The sequence below is a fragment of the Euphorbia lathyris genome, chromosome 8, assembly GCF_963576675.1.
Source record: "Euphorbia lathyris chromosome 8, ddEupLath1.1, whole genome shotgun sequence".
NCBI lineage: Eukaryota > Viridiplantae > Streptophyta > Magnoliopsida > Malpighiales > Euphorbiaceae > Euphorbia > Euphorbia lathyris.
In genome coordinates, this window is record NC_088917.1 from 24,387,345 (window position 1) to 24,404,042 (window position 16,698).

The 16,698-nt window shown below is 35.9% G+C and overlaps 1 protein-coding gene across 1 annotated transcript; it reads right to left on the minus strand.

Annotated features, from left to right (window-relative positions):
• Window positions 1–10,194: 10,194 nt before the first annotated feature.
• Window positions 10,195–13,642, minus strand: LOC136203806 (glucan endo-1,3-beta-glucosidase 13). Its single transcript, XM_065995042.1, has 4 exons — window positions 13,336–13,642; window positions 10,851–12,125; window positions 10,729–10,759; window positions 10,195–10,631 (listed from the first exon to the last, which is right to left on the minus strand). The coding sequence occupies exons 1-4, from the start codon at window positions 13,388–13,390 to the stop codon at window positions 10,496–10,498; spliced, it is 1,497 nt and encodes a 498-aa protein (XP_065851114.1). The 5' UTR covers window positions 13,391–13,642; the 3' UTR covers window positions 10,195–10,495.
• Window positions 13,643–16,698: the final 3,056 nt, after the last annotated feature.

Sequence of the window (16,698 nt, forward strand, 5' to 3'; positions counted from 1 at the left end):
CGCGAGCTAATCTCCTTAACTTCTCAATGTTCGGTCGACCAAATTAGCGAAGCTGTCTGCCTACTCAACTTAAGCAAGGAAGAAATGCAAACCGGCCAACTCAAGACGAATGAGCTATTGCAATACTCCCGAGCCACCTACAAACATGTGCGACACACGAATGCTCAACGTCAGTTTTATGACTCGGCTCTGCTTAAGATGTACCATCATGCCTATGCTATGCTGACTGACACTATCACATAGGTAGGAAAATCTCAAGAGTATATATTGAGTATGCTCAGTGCTTCTATCAGGATTCCCAAAGCTACCTTGGACGATGGTGTTCCAGTTTTCGATGGTCTAAGGGAAAGTCGTGCTGCTCTCAACGACACCTTCGTTCCTACTCCGCCCGATGCTGGCAAAATGGGGGAGAAAGAACAAGCTGATAGAACTCAGCACACGGGAGAAGCATCTGGTAGTCAGCAACAACAAAAGGGAAAAGGCAAAGTCGTTACTGCCCAAGTCAATAGGAAGAAATAGTTTGGCTAGTTTAGTTTGCTAGTTTTTATTCTTGACTTGTATTTTTTGTGTTTCCCTTATCTAGCGTATTTTGTCTTGCTGACTATCTATAAAATTATGCATCTTTTATTCCACATTGATTGATCTTATGTGATGCTTATTGTGCTTTATGCTGATCTGTCTTAATTGAACAGACAAACAAAAGAAAAAAGGAATATACTCGGTACACATTAGACTTGATATATTTGCTCTAAAAAAAGGTTTCCCATAACTCTGATTTCAAACTAACCATGTATCATAACTGAGTCAAAACATATTCCACACATTGACCTCTTCTGAAAAGCTGACCTAGGCTCGTCTGAATTAGATCTTGGAATGTCTAGAAATGAACTAAGTCAGTATAAGCATGCCTTAATTTTTACTCAATTGAATCTTAGAAGGTTTAGAGTTAAGTTAATTCAATATATGCAACCCTTACGGGGGAGCAATTTCAGAAGCATAAAAAGAATTTCAATCATGGGGAATCTCAATGCTGAGTTCCATCAATTAAATATTTTGCCACCATCAAAATGTGGGAGTTTGTTGAAACACCTTTCCACATGATTTTGATTTGACAAAATTATTTAAGTTAATCAATGATTAAGGGACAATTAAATTTAAGTGCTTTGATTTAATTGTACTAATATGTTTGTTCAATGTTGAGTATAAATATAAATACAAATAGAAATAAAAAGTGAGACAGGACGAAGTCAGCATAAGATCACAGCATAAGCTGAGTAGAGTGGAACTCAGCGTGAAAGAAGATAAGCTATGTTCAGAACAGAAGCTTAAAGATCAAACTAATCAACGAAGCTGAGTGGAATGAAACTCAGTATCAAAAGTCTTCTTAACAACTGTCTTGCAGAACGAAGCTGACCAGAGAAGCTGAGTAAAAGAGAACTCAGCGTATGAATTGACAACAATCAAAAGCAAACGAATATCGAAGTCAAGCTGAGTGATTTTCAGGACAGCATGAATGATCTGTTTACTAAAAGACAAGATCCGACAACTGTCTGCACCAATCCAGAATCTTGGAATTACGCAAAAGCCAATTTCGAGATGCATGGGTCAACTGTTCGTTAGCTAAAAGACAAACAGCCACAAGAAGACGAAACCTGCAAGAAGAAGACAAGCCTGACGATTGTGGAAATTCAGACGACAGGATTGGCCTGCCAAACTGAAGCTGACCAGAACGTGTCTCAAAAAGGAGCCGTTTGGATCAACGGACAAATCCAAGATTCAAATCATTTCTGCTTCAGACTTCAAGTATAAAAAGATATGATCATTCTTGGATCATCAGTGGAATACAACAAGAGAAAAATAGCATACATACAAAGCACACAAAAACAAAAAGAGATCTTACACCAAACTTCTATTCTTGTGTAAAAGCTAGATTGATTTTCTGTAATCATCTAAAGTGTTCTTCATCCGAAAAGAACAAATTGTATCAATTGTAAAATTGAGAGTGTTGTGCTGAGTACTCGGTGTTGAGTGCTTAGTGATAGAGAAATCTAGGTGTTTGGGTATAGCACTTAGTAGGAGTTGAGTAGACGAATAGAGTAAGGTACTCTTGCATATTCAACTACATTGTAAACGGTTTGTGCTCTACCTTTAAAGAGCTCAGTATTGGATTTAAAAAGCCCGGAGGGATTCTGGGGATTGGACGTAGGCGGAGAGGCCAAACCAGGATAAGTCGTGCTGAGTAATCTCTAACTCTCTCAATATATATATATATATATATATATATATATATATATATATATATATGTGTGTGTGTGTTGCTTGTTACATTTACTCAGCATATAAATTTTTTCAATTAACACTGAGTAAATAAGAGTGTTGAGTTGGAAGCTGACCACAAAAGTGTCAATTCCCAACTCATATGTAAAACAGTTCTAGTCAACATCTTACTAAAGCTATCTTACTCTATAATCGACCGTGCTGACCAAAGCTGAGTTAACAAACTCAAGAAAATATATTAAGTCAGCTTAATTAAATTTGAAAAAGTTATATTAGTTCCTAACCCCCCCCCCTTGGAACTAATCACACGGGACCAACATGTTGTTGGTGAAAAATGGCACCGTGTAGATTTGCAATTAGGGGGTTTTGTTTCGGAATAGAGTGAATTCTAGTCTTAGCTGAGAGAGTCTGTGTGTGTCTCAAATCATATATTTTGTTTGTCGTATGGACAAATGGACTTCGCCATCATGACTAGAGACCCCAAAACCCCTAGAACATACCAAGTTTGGAGGCAACCAACGGTGGAAAGGCAGCACATGGGCCCGACATGCCACCTACGGGCGCCACACGCCTGCGGCAAGATGCATGCGAGCCAACCATGAAGCGACACGTGACCGTATGCGGCTATCCACAGAGCGACACGTGGTGTGCAAGTGCGACGCGTGCAGGAGCGTTTGGCAATCCTTCAAATCTGTTTTCGATCCTATTTTTTCTAGCATGTGTTTTGAAATTTTTCTGATTTTGTCGTATATATTTGGACAATCCTAATATTTAATTTTGATTTATTTTGTATCCTAAAATCATTTAAAAATCAAAGGAAATTTTTATTTTAAAAAAAGTATAGGAATTTTTATGAAAACTCTATTAATGAGAACTAATTTTTTGGGAGCATTTTGGTCCAATGGAAATGCTTTTTTATTAATAAAGATGTTTTTGTATATGAACAATAACTTTTTTCTTTTAATTACTTTTTTATAGTAATGGCTTCCACCGAACACACTCATGTGGTTCCTCGAACTCCTACTCAATTCGCTAAGCTCAAAGATTGCGAAAGGAGATAAGAAAATGCAAGATGACAAACTACGCTTGGTTGGACGATGCTGATGCAATTGTGCATCATGTGGTCAAGATGCAAAATTTGATGCAAAGGTGCATTTTTGCTAGTGCTCTAGCCAAGCTCAGAAACCGTTCTTCTCGTCAACATGTTTAAGAGATCGTTCACTGCTCCAAAACCTAGCCGTTGGATTAAAGTCGTGATGTATTATGAAAATTCATAATTGTCCTAATGAATTGGTTGGACATTATGTCTATCACAACCGCTACCGGTTGTTCTGGTATGGATTTGAGATCGGATAAACTCATTTATGCACCTTAGTACAAGAGAGAGTTTAAAAAGTTTCCAAATGATTTTCTTTTTTATGTTGTTCGGACAGTTTCGATCAAAATCCGTTATAATTACAATTTGGACGATGAGTGGTTTTTTGTTTTCATTTATGGAAATTTTTCAAGGAAAATTTTTTAAGTTATTTTTGTACTTATTTCTTTTAAAAACTATTACGTTAGTTTTTTTTACCAATTATGGTTGGATTTTTTTAGGTTATATTTGTTGGGGTTTAGTGTTGGGCGAATTCCGCAAGTGCACGGTTTCGCTTGTAGTAATAAAAGATATCGATCCCACGGGGAACGTCTGATAATTTGATTAAAAATTACTGTTTTGATTAAATTTATTTTCTCGAGGTTTATAGAAAATCGTTAATGATTAAATGGTTTCTAACTCTAATTATGGTTACAATTATAATTTCAATTTACAGAGATTAAATTTAGATTAAAACTTATTCCAAGGTTAATTTATACTAAGCAAAAACACAACTTTAAACTTTGGTTTGTTTAGAATAGATATAATAAATTACCAATTGATTCAATTTAAAGGAATTGAACTGTTACCATTCTTTACTTTCGTCCTAAGACTGAAAATCTTAATCAAATTCGTAATCTAAACCCGATTATTCGAATTACCGCAATGACCAAATATAATCCGAATTTTCTTAAGTGTTCAACAAAGTTTGCATGAGAAAATACCAAATTTCTTTATAAATATTTTTACATGAAAACACCAGCTAAAATTACTTAAAGAATATCGTTAAATCAGACTTTAAATAAAATAATAGTGAAAATAGAATTGAATTAAAAGATATTTTATTAATGTTTATAAACATCACAAGTTAGTAGAGAAGAAGAAGTTTGAAGAACAATTCGACCGAAACACGAATTCCGAGTTGTCAATCCTTTACTCAACTTCGTAAGTTCGTCACACCGTGTTTCGTCTTCAATTCTGGATCTTCTCGTTGAGCCTCCGAAATAGCAATCTCTCAATTGACTACAAAGCATAAACTCGACTTGGGTAAGCCTTAATGTAAATAATAAAAGGAAAAATTACACAGAAATTCATCTTTTAAAAACTATTTACAACTATGTCAAGTCATAATTTTAGATTATGTCAAACTAGTAAAATCAATACTTTTAATATATTTTCTAGTGTTTATGATTTATGAATTAGAGTCTAGAATTTTTAAATTATGGTGTAAAATCATAATATATAGAAAATAATGACATATTAAGAATTAAGTTTGGTGATATGACTTAGTTGTAATTTTGTATTTAATTATGATATTCATGTATTTGACCCATAATAAAATCTATAATTTGTATCTCTAACTATTTGTGTTTTTTGTAACAATTTTGTGTTGAAACACATTTTCACGTGATTTTGATTTGACAAAATTATTTAAATAAATCTCCATTATAAAAATATTCCAACAAAATTAAATTTAATTGCTTTGATTTAATTGTACTAATGAGTTTGTTCAATGTTGAGTAAATTGATTGATAAGAATAGGAACTAAAAATCTATAAGAGAAAATCAAGACAAAGTCAGCAGATGCAAGTCACACAGCCGGAGCTGAGTAAAATGCAACTCGGCTTTCAGAAATGAAATGTCTTCTTTTAAGAAGCTTGAAGGCGAAGCCGCTGAGTCAAGCTGAGTGATCGTCAGGTCAGCATCAATGATCTGTCAACTTGGAAGATAAAGTCTGTCCACTTTCTGAAATGATCAGAAGTCACAGAAATCTGTCTGGAAGACTTTTTCGAGAAAGAGCATGGACCATCTGACATCTACAAGAAGACAAACCTGGTGTCTGACGAAGACAGAAGACAGGATTGGCCTGCAGCACTGAGTGCTGACCAAGTGATGATGAAAGGTGATCAATTCCCACAACGACTATGCCGGGATGCAAATAATTGATGCCTCAGACATCACTATAAAAAGGCCACTTCAAATGTGATTTAACACACAAGAGACATAAAGAAAATCTTCAAGTCAATTCATTGAGAAAATACAAAATAGAAGCTCTGTCTTAAAAAGAAAAAGCAAGCTCTTACACCAAACTCCTATTCTTGTGTAAAAGTCTAGAGTGACTGAGTCATCTAAAGTGTTCTTTGTTTTACTAAGAACAATCGTTGTATCATTTGTAAAAGGTTAGGAAAAGTGAGGCTGAGTACTCGGTTATAGTACTCAGTGGTAGAGATAGGATTGAGTATAGGAATAGAGGAAGGTACTCTTGCATACTCAGTTGCTATTGTAAACGGTTTGTGATGTACCTTTAAAGAGCTCAGTAGAGGATTCAAAAAGCTCGGAAGGATTTCCGGGGACTGGACGTAGGCGGAGAGGCCGAACCAGGATAAGTCTGCTTAGTAACTTCTAACCCTTTATCTTTTGATATATATTTATTGCTTGCTAAATATTACTCAACAAAACAATAACTTGTACATGTTGTGTTGAGTAATCTGAATGCTGAGTTGTGTAATCTGAGTGCTGAGTTGGAAATTGACATAAGTGTTGTTTCCTAACTCACGGTAGAAATAGCTCTAGTCAGCAGTTGACTAAAGCTGTCTCAATTCTACTCAGCGGCGCTGACCTAAAAGGACTAAGTTAAAGCCTTAAATATCAAATAAGTCAGCATTAACGTAAAAAGTTTAAAATAGTTTCTAACCCCCCCCCCCCTTGGAACTAATACTATCACGTTACACGGGACCAACATTTTGTGTAACAATTGAACTCTGAATTCTTCCTCTATTTATAATCTTCCAAAAGATATGCTAGAGAGACATGTCCATTGGTGAAGATTTGCCTCTATCTGGATGAAAGGATTCGTCGTTTGGAGAAATAAACATGGAAAATATGCATAAACAGCTTCAATGTCCCTGTAGAGAATCAGGAATCTCGGACCGAGATAAGGTGGAGAAAGGAAGGAGGAGACGCCTCTCTTGCTACTGCGCGCGTCCCTGTCGAGATTTTTAGAATCTCGACAGTGACAGAAACTCTTCTTTCCTTCTTTTGCAATGTGTTTCAATTCTCAGACTTGACTTTCGATTCTCGTACGTGATTTTCATTGAAAGCTTGATTTCTCACTCATTTCTAATCCATTTTTACTCCTATTTAGCTTTTTCCAAATAATTAACACCTTGCACACAAACAACAAATACAGACATGAAATCTTTCCAAAATAAAGTAATTAACATATATTTACATGAAATTTAACATATTTATGCATGCTAATTTAGGTATATTTTGGGCTTATCATTTAGTGTCCTATAGTCAATTGTTGTAGGATATAAACCAGCTGTAAATGAATTGTTCATTATCGTTTGTTTTATAAGATATAATACATTTAACTATATAAAGGCATTTATCTTTTATCAGAACTAATCAAGTTAAATAAAAGAAATTCTGAAGTTTATTTAAGTGATCATAAAGTGTTCATACAAGCATGAAGTGAGATGGAACTTTATAATAAACTAATAAACTTAAAACAACTCCAAGTTAAGTAATATGTTTATAGGGATTAACATAATATTGTTGAGATTTGCATGTAATAACGTTTTCTTTTGTGAATAGAGAGCTGGTCTCACAAGCTTTAGATATGGAGATATTTAGACAGTTACATGGATCCAGTGAAGGAGTTCATTAGGATTGGGGACTCGACTTGAGATAATAGGATGGATGAATTTATCTAGTGTCACTTGTTTCATCTCAAATGGTATTAGTAGGTATAAGTAATCCTCAGACTCAAATAAACATTAATTACTATTGTGAATAGAGAGCTGATCTCACAAGCTTTAGATATGGAGATATCTAGACAGTTACATGGATCCGGTGAAGAAGTTCATTAGGATTGGGGACTCGACTTGAGATAACAGGATGGATGGATTTATCTAGTGTCACCTGTTTCATCTCAAATGGTATTAGTAGGTGTAAGTAATCCTCAGACTCAAATAAAAATTAATTAGTGATTCTGGATTATGGAGTGTGATGCTTTGATTCTGTGCGAGCACGATCCGCTATAGGGGGCATGTGGTGTGTGAGAGCAGGGTTGGGTATCACATAAAGTAATTACAAGCTAGTTAATATTAGATTGAGCAATCATCACTCCTGATAGATAAGAGATATCCATAGGCCTCTTGTGGAAGAATTGACTGAAATATTTGCAAGGTGACAGGGTTAATAGTAGAAATGGAGATTTAACTATTCTATCTATTCAGAGTTAATTCTACATGAACAGGTAAAATAGACGTCTCATTATATGTAACTTGACATATTCCATAGTTACAGATTCGTCTAAGGATATAGCTAATGAAGGATCGAATTATACTAGACCTAATACTGAAAGGTAAACGTCAGAATCAACCTGACTTCTTATCGCTCTAGGAGAATGAGACGATTCTGATAAAACAGTCTGCGCACTCATTTTGTTATATGTTTAGGATTAAATTAGTTTGGTTAAATTAATTTAAATAAACATGTACGACTATTTGTGGTAAGAACCTAATGGATCACACATAGAATTAAGACCAGAGGACGAAATGATAAGTTAAGAGGGAGACACATAAAGGGGACGAAATATATAGTATGAAATTAGGGTTATTTAGTTGATTTATTTAGATAAGTATAATTAGATTATATTTATGGTTAAATCTTTTTTTTTTTGAAACCAAACAAAATGGTATTAAGAAATCAAAGAAGATTCATTACAAACTATAGAAACCAAGACATCAGGGATGGAAAAATCACTAAAGAAACTAGCATTGGACTGAGCATGCCTAGCCATAGCACGAGCCGCTCTGTTTGCTAATCTCGAGATGAAGGTCACAGAATAATCTGGACGTCTAAGTAGAATCTATTTGATATCATTAATAACCACTCCCACCTCTGAGCGATCTGAAACAGCACCAAGTAATTTGTCCGTAAATAATGGTTAAATCAATTAAAGAGATAATATTAGTTAGATAATATAATGTGATTATATATCTTTATTATTATTCTAACCTATTTAATTATCCTAATGGGATTAGGATAAAATTTATTAAATTTATTTTTATTAGATATAAGATAATGTTTAATAAATAGAATAATTATCCAAATAGATTTAGGATTCTAATTTACTAAACCTAATTGAATTGTTATTCAATTAAATCAACACTATAAATAGACCCCTACCTATCAAATTTCGGCCAATCTATCTAGAGAAATAGGATTTTTTCTCGATTAAATTATTCAATCTGGTCCATCTGTTTCTTATATTCATGTGGATACTATAATTGGTTGCTATTTGGTTGATTACTAAGTTTTGGTTTTGGTTTCTCGATTGTGTTCGTGATTTATGTGACATCCACATTGACACTTCGTTTGCAACGAGAGATAGTTCATCCAAAAAAAATGTACTTTTGTTTAATCCTCTTTGTATGAAATAACGATTAACAGTTCTTGGGAAAATGGAAACAAACAAAATAGATACAAGTTTTATATTTTCGCTGTGTCTAGGTTTGTATTTTCCTTCAGTTGTGTCTGAGCGAGCATTAAATCCGTTATGTACCAGAGCCAGTGTTATTGATAGTTTTATGTTTTGATTAATTATAAACTTGATTTATTGAATTAAGCAACAATAGAACTATGTTTAATTATTTTGATAACTAGAATCTGATTCTGGAAAAATTTTAAAAAAAAATATATATATTATTTCGGGGGCATTGCTGTTTCGGAAATAGAACTATGTTTAATCGGTATCATTGATGAGTTTTGATAGTGTCTTCATCTTTCTTTCTTTTTTTAAGTGTTTTCACCTTGCAGTTGCTTTGCAAATATAATTTGAATTATATTTTCTAATACATTTCATTCTGCAAATTAATATTTTATATATAATATTTATTTTCATTCTTCAATTACATTTTAGAATCGACACTTTTTTTAATGTAGATTGCTATTCACCGTACCTAAATTACTTATTCTAATACGTACTGTGAGAATGGCTTTATGTTGTAGATATCAATATCTCCAGTTTTATTACGTAAGTTTTTAGCCAAATTAACTCCAATGCCTTGTTGACATCGAATCACGTAAGTTTTTAACCAAATTAACTCCAATGCCTTGTTGATATCGAATCGAATGTCAAATTTAATCCTTTTTAAAATCATTTATTAGGATTCTAGCCACACAAAAGAGAGAATTAATAGAAATAGTATTTTGAAAGCAGTGAAACCACAAGGACCAGACCGACAAGGTGGCCGGCGAAATGATGTTACACAATGGCAGACCGGCAAAGGGGGGCAGCTACCTCTCCTGCCTCCCTCTAGATCTGTCATTGTTTGTTGACTCGGGTCAACTTTACTAGTATGTCTTCATTTAGGAGCGACAATTTCTGATAGAATAACATAATTGATGACAAGATTTATAGAGATAATTCGACTAACACGACACAATTAAAACAATTATTAGTATCTAAGCTTGATCTTCATCTTCAAGTGAATTGCAATGTTATCCAATTGCAATTGGAGTAGCCTGATTAGCAAAAACAGCTAAAAACATACAAAAAAAATGCTCAGAACCAATATATGAATTTGAATTTAAGTTTCACCTGATCGGACATAAGAAATGGGTTTGTATTGCATTCCATCTAATTGTATCTATCTACTAAAATATCATACAAAACTAATAGCAGGCAGGCAGGCAGGCGTCTCTACAACTACTTCTACAACTACAATAGTTGAACATTCTTGCTCGTCCAATCTACGGGGGAAAATTACTTATAGATACATCTCCCTGCATCAAAAATAGCAAATTTACGTCTCATTCTCGCAGGCCCTACCTTCTGTTCGCCACGCCTTGTCACGCATAACCAATGCGTAGGACCGCAATGTAAAACAAGATACAGAAACTGGAAGTCCATGTTGAAACTTTGTTCCGCCATGATGATGAAGTTGAAGTCATTGCTGTGGTGTTACTAGCTGCTGTTTTATTGTTCCTGTAAAAGTTGCATTGTTGTCACATTAAAACATACTAATCCTTTTGGTTAGGATAAGGAATCTACAAAACAAAATGCTGTATAGAATTACGCTTACCCCGTCGTCATATACAAGCAATTATCATAGCCTGCACGCCAAAAAAGGTTAGTTTGATATTAGAAAAGCCGAAAGTACGAATTTCAACCGAGTAAAAAGGGTTTGAAGATTAGTATATATACTTGGATCTTTGTCAACTTTAACTCCTGACCCACCAAAGCTGCAAGCAACATCAGTAGCTCCATTTTGATGGTAATAACTATTGAATGCAAAAGATGCATGTGAAACAAGAGTGTCCGGCTCGAAACAAGGTTGACTAGGCTGGATGGCAGAGCAGTCAACGTTCCCGGAGCCACATGCCCAATCTAAGGCACTCTGCAAGTCAAGTTGAGTAGCATTATTTGAAGCAATACACCATGCCGTGCCATTCAAACTGCTAAGAGTGGCGTTTTTCGACACATCAACAACTCCTTTTCCTGTAAAATCTAAATTATAGACACTTGTCCCGTAGGGATAAAATAAACCCCAGTTCCTCTCAGACTCAATACCAGGCTTTCTGTTCTCATTGTACAAGGAGAATATATAAGTATCTACCGCTTCTCCAGGCCTTGCCGGAGTACCAGCGTTATCGATGACATGACGAATCAAATTAGTGTTGTAGGTCTGGGCATTATCAGGAGTTGCTGCTGTCTCCTTAGGAGAACCTTTCGATGGCCAACCAGTCTCGGTAACCATAACCTTAATTGTCCGGAAATTCAGACCCATCAGAGCATAATAGAGGGCATCAATCTGAGCATCGAACATGTTCGTGTATAGCAAACCAGTATTCGGATCTATCACATCTGAGGATGACTCGAAAAGAGCGTAATCTAAAGAAACATTGCTTGAAGAATCTCTGTAAGCATAGTAAGGGTATATATTAATCATAAAAGGGGAGTGATTTTCAGCAAGGAATTCTAACATAGGTTTCAGGAAAAAAGCATGGCTGCTATTAAAAGCACCAGCAGACGGCGGGAATGACCGAGACAAAACCCCAAGCGAGTGGGTGCTTGAAACTTTAATCCTTTTATGTAAACCAGCTTTTTTCAGAGCTGTGAGGACATTGTTCATTGCAGGTACAAGTTGCGCAGAGGCGTTGTTGGGGCTCTCGGTGACTTCTGCACCAACAGTTATGTATGTGATCTTTGTGGCAGGGTAATAAGGCAGAATACTGTTTCTCAACCACGAGTCTGCATTCGACTGAAATTGAGATATTGCTAGTAAATCTGAATTCGGAATTCCAACCATGAGTTCGATTCCAGTGTTCGCAAAGGCCTTCAGAACTTGGATATTAGAATCATATATCCTCAAATATTTGATGTTATGCTGCTGAACATGCTGCACAACTTTATCTGGTGTTGGTAGGTCATCAGCATTCCTTCCATAGCAAACTCCTATCGAGCTTCCTCGGCAAAAGACTAAAACACAAAACTATTATAAGTTATAGTACCGTGCAAAGACATTCAACAAACTATGAAGTGCAAACTACAAAAAGTGAAGAACTTGGCTAAATTATAATCACTTAGACACCAAAAACAAGCATTCTTTCACACTCAAACTAAGAAGCAGACTAGAAGTAATTGCACAACTTGGCTTTCTCTGTTATGATTCTAGAGATTGGTTGCAATCCCGCGAAAGATCCACAACTTTAATGTAACGACCCGGTCCGGAGTGGGTGGAGTCAGGGCAGAAGGCCTGAGCAAGGAGCCACCCTAGGGAATGGCGATGGGGGCAGGAATGAACTGAATCCCTTATCGGGACTGGGGCGTATTAGTAAGGTGTGAATCCAATGCATGCAAACGCGTTTTAAAGCAGTGAGACCCAAGGTGTTGGATTTGGGCTAAAACGGACAATATCTACGTGGCATTGGACCCCACCAGGGTGTTACATTTAATCCGAGAAAAAGAACCTCCGCGAAAAATCTGCTTTCAATATCAAATTCAAACAACATAATTCACATAGCTCAACTTTAGTGAGACTGATGAAAACAAAACCCACATAAAAAAGAAAGCTCTCATCAGCCTAAAAGTTAAACCATTACATCTTTAAATAAGTCCATCCATCATTCAAGAAGAAAGACACTACTAGCTTTGTATTTCCAAATTACTCAGCTCAAATACCAAATTGATTCAAGTTAAGGATCAAGACTTGTCACATTATATAAAAGATTGAATGTCATCATAACAAATACCAAACTGATTCAAGTTAAAATCATATCATATTTTAAAACAATTGTTCAATCATAAAAAGGATACAATACAAGGTTAGCATAAAAAAAAGACACTCCTGCATAAAACAGAAATCTTAGCTGTACAAAAGCATAGATATTGAAATCTACCTAATAGAAAGAATATAAAAATGCAACTGTGATTATTAAAAGCAAATGAAATTATCTAGCATTGCTTTCACACAATTTTAAAACAGGAAAAAAGTACAACATTCTGTTCTTCATATCCTCAAGAGAGACAAAATTGAAAAAAAAATGCCCTAACTGAGAAAAGCAAACAGGAAGCTCTACACATAATGCAAAATGCTGGAAATTCAAGCTGAAATCTGTAGAAAAGAAAGAAAAAGAAAGAGTAGAGAAAAAGCAAAGGAATGAAGTCAGAAAGAAAAGAAAAGACATACCGAGAAACGTAAGCAACAGTGACGTAGCAAGCATAAGCTGAAATCCAGTAGCCATTGGGCTTTAGAAGCACTGAAATGCAAGGAAGTAAGTCTGGTTCTTCAGCACAACGTTCTTCTTGATTTAAGAATCTATCGAATAACGTCTCTATTTTGTGTCTCCAAGAAAGGTTGTTTGGAGACAGGCAAAGAGAAGCAAGCTGAGCGGAGCGGAGCTTTTGGCTTTAGTGTAGCAAACAGTCTAATAATGGTAATGTAGTGTCAGGGTGCGAGAGAGACAATGATCGAGACGGACTTCAGACATGTTTTATCAACCATATTTTAGAGAAGTCTCTCGATTCCGTTTCTATGGCATGTCTGTCCCCCACCACCAATTTAATACTAGAATCCTACTCTTTTTTATTTGTTCTTTCTACAAAAATCCAAAATCCATTTTATGGAAGAAAATTTGTTGTTTTTATTTTTTTTTATATGCCTCTCATTCCATTTTTATGTATCATAATTATCATATTTTAATTTAAAATTTAGGGAAGTTAATTAAAATTAATAGGATTACATTATGATATTTATGTCACATGTTGAGTGAGAAATAAATAGTGGACGCCAGTTTAACTTATCAACGCCATTCATTTAATGTTTTTACCCTTTTCATTTTTTTAAAACTTCTCATTCTCTCCAAAAATCACAAACCCCTATACGAGAATCATGGCCGGAAATTAGAGCAATGGAAAAGGATCGATTACTGGAAAGTTACGCTTTTTTGTTAAATTTTTATAAAAAAACACGAGTTCCATCTCCGGATTTGGAGACGGAACTCATCATCCGTCTACTAGGCCGATGAATCTCCTGCTTCAGACAGGATTTTCTCCCGCCATGGCCAAATACGAGTATAAAAAAATATAAAATCATCCATTTTCGTAGTTCTCGGATCCATTTTTTACATCGTCTTCAAAATTGTCCATTTTCGGAGTTATCGGGTCCATTTTTTAAAATTTCAGTTTTGCTCGGGAGAAAGAAAGAATTTTCAGTTTTTGGTCAAAAAATTAGAAGAGTGCGTGTTATTGTGAAACACCGGATTAGCAGTAAGATAAACAGCACTAGGATTATCACACCAAAGTATAGGAGGTGAAGAAACTGGAAAAGCTATTTCACGAAGAAGCATCTGAATCCAACCAATCTCAGAAGTAGCCGAGGTTATGGATTTATATTCTGCCTCGGTTGAAGAACAGGACATGGTGCGTTGTTTCCGGGAACTCCATGAAAGTAGACAACGACCAAGAAAGACAGCACATCCAGAAAGTGGACTTCCCATCATCCTGATCACCTCCCCAATCAGCATCTGAAAAATAATGCAACTGACCAAGACGTTCGCCTTTAGTCAACTGCAACCCATCAGAAGAAGTTCCTCGTAAATAATGGAATATGCGTTTAACAGCAAGCCAATGGAACTCCCGCGGAGCATGCATATGTTGCGACACTTTATTAACGGTGAAGGAAATATCTAGCCTTGTAAAAGTTAAGTACTACAAGCTGGCAACAATGCTACAATACAAGCCAGTATCCGCAAATAAAATCACCAACGTCTTCTTTTAATTTGTCCGTGGGGGTGGTCGGACTGGAGACCGGTTTACTCTGATGCATATTTGCTCAGGATAGAATAGCATTACAATATTTCTGTTGATGGAGAAAAAGACTTGTTGGTGTCCAAGCAACCTCAATACCGAAAAAGTAATGAAGTTGTCTCAGATTCCGGATTGAGAATGTCGACTCAAGAAACCAAACCAAATGGGTGATCAACTTCGAATTATTGCCAGTGATTAAAAAATCATCAACATAAATAAGGTAGAATAAGCGACTTGGCGGAGGAAGAATAGCGAAGTATCAGCCTTGGAACCATAAAAGCCAAATCGGACCAAGGTAGATGTTAATTTTTCAATAGTCCATTATCATCTTTTGCAGAAGTTTCTCATGTGGTCTTTTTCTTTTCATTATAGTATACGTAGATTGTCACGTTTGACCAAAATACATGACTGTTACAATCAATTCCATATTATCAATGATATTAAGTTTAAATATTTCCTTGTCTTCCATATAAAAAAAAAAAATTGGATTTGTTTTTGTTACCTCAATTCACAAATGAAACTTTCCTTTGGTATATGCCTTAAATTGGGAAAACTGAAAGGGAGCATCAGTTCATGAAACATTGTTCATGCAGATAAAATAGTGAACTAAAAAAAATTGAAAAAAAAATCCAAAATTGTGGGGATGTGGAGAGTACTCGTGGAAGAGATTTTCCTGATTTCACCATATCAAAAGAAAAGTAATTTGATATGGAATATTTAATTTATCACCACCGTGATGTTAAATCCTCCATCACTAATATGGTGATTTTTTTACAGTAATATCGATGTTGTCACAAAAAAATTTTTTTGGTAGAATGGAGGGAACTAGACCCGAAATAGGAAACAGAAACAAAAAACTAAGAACGGGTCATCCGAGGATGGCCTATTCCACATAAATCTGAAAATAGAAATTCTTGGATGTCTGCAGGAGGCGTATCACACTCGTGAATACCCAAAGACAGATGTCCTGCGTAGTTTGCCATCCAATCCGCACATTGGTTTCCTTCTCGGTGAACGTGCACGATTTTAACCTCCCAGTCGCGAGTGTACAGTCTGCGACACTCATTAACCAGCCAATAGCATTGGTGATGACTCTCTGTACTTTCCTGAACCATTTGAACCACCACTGAGGAGTCAAGCTCAAACAACACACGCTTGTAACCCTTCTCCCATGCGATGCGGAGCCCAAAGTATAATCCCCAGAGTTCCGCAAGGAACACCGGACAGATGCCGATGTTAACTATGAAACCATGAATCCAGCCACCCTTCTCGTTTCGTAAGAGGCCCCCCGCAGAGGCAGGCCTAGGGTTGCCCTTGCTGGCCCCGTTGGTGTTGAATTTAACCCATCCCGCATCCAGAGGTTTCCAACCAACAAGAATCTCCTTCATCACGCCTTTATCCATTCGTTGCTCAAACCCCAAGGCTACTCTAAAACCCATAATCTGCTGCTGAAGGAAACCATAATCTGCTGCTGAAGGAAACCGTTCCTATCCGGAACCGTCGTTTCAATATGCTCAAAGATCCTCACACATCTCCAACGCCACAACCACCATCTAATGGTGACAAAGGTTTCCGGCCACCACCTGTTCCTATTGCTACTTACAGCGCAGTTCTCTCTCAAAATGATAAAAGAAAAAACGGTATTTGTGAGATACAATTTTAAGAAAATGAATATGCGTGGAAAATGGAATAGAGGTAACAATTACAGGCCTGTGTTGTGTCAAATATCATGTCAGCCCCAAAT